Here is a 5907-nt window from a genome sequence, read left to right on the forward strand (position 1 = left end):
ATGCCGTTAGAGTTTTTGATTTCGGATAAACTAATCAGCCGGAATCATAAGACACTCAAACACCTTTCTTTGAAGATGGGTGTCTTCGGACTATTACGACTCATGTTCTTATGGAGATTTATGCCTAAAAATTTTTTTACACTCTTCTGAAATGTTAATAAATATAGCATAAAAAACTCAAAGTCTTATCTTTTTATTGGGGTCGTCAAGAAAAATTACTAAAAAATGCTTAAAAAACCGGTCATCACACGGAGTGACCCCCTTAATCTGGCTTTTGTAGTGTGTAAAAAAGACGGAACTACGTGGATTATTGTTGATTATAGAATATTATATAATATTACTAAATTAGTTCATTATCCAACCCTAAATTTTGATGATTTATTGGAAAAACTGAATGAAGTGTAACATAAAGAACGATTTGAATAAGGATGAATAACTACTGTTAAATTAATAATATGTAATATTGTGTACGTAAAAAGAAACCTTGAAACGACAGGGCAATTTATCAAACTTCAAGCTGTTAACAAAGGACTTTTAGTTATTGTTGAATTTGGACCATATTATACGTATAAAGTTAAAAAGCTAAGTGAAGTATGCGATCACAGATATGAAAGTATTGCTCATATAAGTCCATACAAAACTTAGACAGCGCATAATTTCAAAATCGATAGTTTAGATTATAATTCTAATTTAGAAAAAGAAAATGAAAAAGAGTTAAATCTAAGATAGATTGATTACAATAAAAATGTGGACGATTTAACAGTTAAGTTGAACTCATAAAAATATAAAAAACGAAAGTATAAGAAAAATTCAAAAGAAAATAGTTTAAGGAAATGCGTTCTTTAATTCTGTTATAAAAGTTCAATTTAAACAGTAATTTTATATTTTGTTAATAAAATATTTAAAAAAAATATTTATTTCATAAAAAATATATTCAAGTAAATTTAAAAATTTTAACTATTTTTTACTTACTCAGCATTTGTTCAAGTAATGAGAACGATTTAAATATAGATTAATTATCAAGTCGTGATTTTAATTCTTATTTATGTAAATTAAATGGTAAATTTGTATTAAAAGTATTTCAACTTTTTTTTAAAAGAATAACTGTTACTACCCAACCAGAAATTTTTCTTATATTAGAAGAAGCAAACATTTTCTATTTATGTATAAATATATGAGATAAAAGTATCAGTTGAATTCAATAAATTACTGTTACATAAGAACTAATTCAAAATTTCAACAGGTTTCTTTAAACCCTGATGTAAATGCTATACGCTCTTTAATTTCAAAAAACGTGGCAAACATTAAAAATACGAAAATAAGTTTACTTACTGTAGTGTCGCTTCTCTGAAAAATAATACAAATATTTTTATTTACATTATTTAATAAACTTAAAAATGTTGATTAAACTAAAATGAGCTCAACTAACAGCTACAACCACTGTATTCCTTTCATCCCTTATATTCTCTTTTGAATATTTTTCTCCATCAATAAATAATTCTCCTTTAGTACAAAACAATAGATAACATATTATTTAACACGTTGAGCGCCACGCGTTTTTTTAAAGCAATCCCGTTCAGGCCACGCGCGCCGCCATCGATGGCTGACGTGGCGCTCAACGTGTTAATATTGTTATAAAAGCATTATTGTCATAAATGTGTAAAAAAAAGAATTGTGTTATAAATTTATTAAATTTATCTGCATTTTCAGCTTTCGAATTCTGAGTAATTATATTTATTTCATACGTTCCTTTTCTTCTTTATTATCTTTACAAATAACAATTATATATGAACATAAGCATGATATATATAATTGTAAACGTCTTTAGCAGGTTCGTGCACGTTGGCGCCTGCACTAGTGTGAGTGCGTGCGGATGTTTGTAGGATATCGATATTCTTAAGATTAAGTGTGAAGAACATAGGCTGTATGTGTCACCCGTGGAGGGAAGCCGATGCTCCGTTGTTCGATGGAAAAGTATAAAAGGGCAGTCGGGGAATACGGCCGGGGAGTTATAGAAGAGTTATAGAGGAGAGTGAAGGAGTTAGTTAGTTCAGTTTTGTCGGTTCTTATGTTAGTTATGATGACCCTTCTTATGAGTCTTATGGTAACGGGTTATTACAATTATTAAGAATTATCCGCTATTGAAAGTAACGGTTTTATGAAATCTTATGTGGTGTGGAGTTTACAATACTTTTATGATCGATAAATGCAATAATAAAACAGCAAGTTTTTATTTATATTTTTTTATTTATTTTTTATTATTTTTATGTTATTGCAAAACATTATTTTCATATTACAGCAGATTCCCACGATAAATTGGCTATGCGTTCTATGAATTCGTTTTAAGTGAAATTATTTTTCTATAACGTGATATTTTTTTTTTAGTTTTTGTTATTGAAAGATATTTTATGTAACCCTAAGAAAAAGATACGGACTGAATAAATACCGGTTCACTTACTCTTATAATTAACACAGTTTTATTAATTACAATATAATAGGGTATAATATTATCAGTCTTTGCTCTTAACTTTTTAACTCTCTGTTCTCTTTTTTATCTGTTGGTCACACACATCCACGTTCACAACTAATTATTACCCAAATCTTCTACACAAATCTTTCAATTGTCGATCGACTTATCTCTTACGGTAACACGCATACAGGTGACTAGCTGGAATCTTCCATCCAATAATATTATAACAGTTAATATATTATAAATGTTACGGGCATTTTATTATTATAAGTATTCTATAGAAAGTGCACCTTTAACGGTCACCCAGAGGGTTTTAAATGTGATTCAACTGGCAGTGTTTGGAATACAGACTTTTACATACAATAGCTTAAGTTCATTTTGTTTTTTCCTCCACTTTGTGCTTTAAACACACATACCTGAAATAATTTTATAGACTGATCGTAACCTTTTAGGTTTTCTATAGAATAACCGAAAAATCTATGGAATATTTGTTTTAATAAATGTGTCGCAGGGAAGTTAGAAAGGGTAAGAATTTAGAACGTTAATTCGATCTTATTGAACGTTTCGTCCAACACGTTGTTTTGATTACGTGTTTAAATATAACAGTTTATGATGTAACGATTTGTAGATGTTAAGTATAGTTTTATTATTCAAAAAATATAAGAATGTATGTCTTTGTAATAATATATAAGAGACTCTGAACTTTAACGATCGAGTTGCTGAAGAATTCAAAACGTTCAATAAGATCGAAATAACGTTCTAAATTCTTACCCTGTCCAACTTCCTTGAGACACATGTATTAATAATTATATTTTTGGACGTGATAAACAACTAATTGATTCGCTTTAATATTATAAATGTATACATATCCGTGTATATATATAACAAAATACGTACATTGCCCGCAACATAAAAATTAAAAGAAATTCTTCTTTTTAGATATTTAAAGATATTCTTGATAAAAGTGTTTAAAACTAAAAATAAAAAAGTAAACAATAACGAGACAACAAAATTACTATCAATAAAAACAAAGTTATATCATTGGCCACGCGAGTTATTCGTTTTGTACGTACAAAGGTAAAAACGGGAATTTTCTTTTTGAAATGTCAAGAGTTTGTTATTAACATACAAAATACAAAATTATTTAGGAACTATTCAGCAAGAGACAAATAGTAAAACGCGTCGCACTTGACTATTCCTTGAGTGGTTCTCAACGTCATTATCTGAACTACATCACACTCCAGAGTGAGTGAGCATTAACATTAAATATCAGAGTTGGTCATGTCGATTTGGGATTTGTTTCGAACGTTTATGCGAACATTTCATACTTCGGAAATGTCGCTATCTCTGAGCTAGAAGGAGGGAAATAATTATCGCCAAAGTGCAATGCTGTATGATGGAATTTACCGCATATAAGACAATATGAGGACCTGCATGGGCCTTCATGTTTTCGTAAACAATTTTGACACAGTTTCAGATTCTTAATCGTCTCCCATCTGCAGGGTATCGACATGTGTTCGAATTGAGGACATTGGTACAAAAAATGATTGTATTTTCTACAGAGTATACATTTAGGTGCCATATTCGTAGGACGCTTACGTGCCTTATGTGAACTCCTTTGATGCCGCGATGATGGCGTTCTCGAATCGTGACGCTTGCGTTTCCCGCTGAATTCAGTTTCCGTGGACGACGAAGAACCCTTTGACGCGGCGAGACGGAGTATGGTTTCTTCCAAAAATTCAAAAAGCTGCTCGATGGTCGGATAGACATCTGGGTTTAAGCGTTTATCCCATTCCTCTCTAATGACATCCGGTAAAGTGCGTTCGACCAAGCGGACTTTCAGAGCTTGTGCTGACATGTCAAAAGAATCGATAATGTTGATGCGTGCACGGGCATTGTCTAATAGTCGCGTTAATCCTTCGAATGACGAATTTTCTTGTTTCGGGGTGTTTATTAGCGCGTCGAACGATTGCGCTAAGATCACACGTTTCCGATCGTATGTGTCTAAGAGCACGTTCCACGAGACCTTATAATTCTCCGCGATTAGATCGTACATCTCGAGTCTTTCGAGCGGTGTTCCTACTAGCGAATCCCTGAGATACAGCAATTTCTCAATATCGGTTATATCGGTACGCGAATCTATTAAAGTTAAAAAACTATTTTTATAAGAGATCCACTTGTTTATATCCCCATCGAATTTCGGCACGTCGATTTTCGGCACGTCGATGGTCCTATCTGCGTCCGTTTCACTCGCGTCAATTTTTGTTCCGCTCTCGTCAATTTTCGTTCCTCTCGCATTAATTTTTGTTCCGATCGCGTAATATCTATCTAAAAGAATGTCTAAGTCATTGAACTCCTCCTCTTCGGGGCCACTATCAATACAATCTGATGCGATTTTTCGTATCCGTCTATTTGTTTGGTAAGTCGCGCGTAACGATGTATCATTTCTCCCGCATCTAGTTTTCCTTCGTTAATTAAATTTTCAAAATACGTTAATCGAATCTTTAAAGCCTTTCGTTCCCGTCCGAGACGTTTAATAGGATCCATTTTACGCGATATCGTTAAATGGTTTTTTTTTTAAGAATTTAGTAGTCTTTATTACCTACGAATATAATAATTGTTCGATGCGTAATTTCTTTTAAGAGCGCTAGTTTTTCGTCTACGCGTCTACGAAGTTGGCAAGTGGTGGGGATGGGTCGTTTATCCCTACTATACGTCACGTGTATTCTTTGATGCCTGCTCAACAAAGGTATCGATATCAAACAGTTGAATCGCCAAAATATGACCGTTTTATGTCGGAAGACAAAATGCTCTTCGAAAGACGAAAATGACCGTTCTCCCTCCTCCTGCTTCGACTCACAATCAGACAATACAAAGAAAATGTTCTCGCTCTGTCAGAAATTCTAATACGGCAATTTATGTTCGAGTAGCCGAGAAAAATGAATACAATATGCTACAAAATGCACGTACAAATGCGCATCAATACGCTAAATATATGTAAGTATAGATATGCGCATGGAAGGATTAAATCCACTTATCTTAAATTACGAATCTCTCGTTGCGAATGGCAAGGCTGGGGTGGCGTGGATGTTCGGAAAATATGTATGGCTCGAAATCCTTTGTTCTCGGCGTAGAAATATCGTCCAGATGAAATCTCGCTTAAATTAGGAGTCGGGAATTTACACCTCACAGAAGAAGCCAAAATATATCCGCGCAAATTTCTCCAACGTGAAATCTTCTGGTAATTGTAATAATCTAGTGATAAGAAAGATAAGGATTAAATTAGAATAACAAATAAAAAACCTAATCGAGCCAATAGTAATAGAAAAATTTGATTGATTCATCAGGGAAAAGCCTTACCCTGGATTATTATACAAGTAATACAGGAATGAACAGCGTCCTAGCAACGTTGAACACGTATCTGACCTCTCGATAGT

The 5907-nt window shown here is 32.9% G+C and overlaps 1 protein-coding gene across 1 annotated transcript; it reads right to left on the reverse strand.

Annotated features, from left to right (window-relative positions):
• Nucleotides 1-825: 825 nt before the first annotated feature.
• LOC122521640 lies at nucleotides 826-5017 on the reverse strand. Its single transcript, XM_043642479.1, has 4 exons — nucleotides 4962-5017; nucleotides 3878-4842; nucleotides 1333-1347; nucleotides 826-848 (listed from the first exon to the last, which is right to left on the reverse strand). Exons 1-4 carry the CDS (start codon nucleotides 5015-5017, stop codon nucleotides 826-828), a joined length of 1059 nt encoding a protein of 352 aa, XP_043498414.1.
• Between the last annotated feature and the right edge of the window lie 890 nt (nucleotides 5018-5907).

The sequence above is a fragment of the Polistes fuscatus genome, unplaced genomic scaffold (assembly GCF_010416935.1).
Source record: "Polistes fuscatus isolate 324 unplaced genomic scaffold, CU_Pfus_HIC Scaffold45, whole genome shotgun sequence".
NCBI classification, from domain to species: Eukaryota; Metazoa; Arthropoda; class Insecta; order Hymenoptera; family Vespidae; genus Polistes; species Polistes fuscatus.

Bases quoted from the DNA above. Each gene is read 5' to 3' on its own strand.
- LOC122521640 (XM_043642479.1), bottom strand. From the start codon at position 5,017: ATGGATCCTATTAAACGTCTCGGACGGGAACGAAAGGCTTTAAAGATT. The intron at 4,843-4,961 runs GTATTTTGAAAA...TTGTATTGATAG, and splicing joins GCTTTAAAGATTCGATTAAC to TGGCCCCGAAGAGGAGGAGT.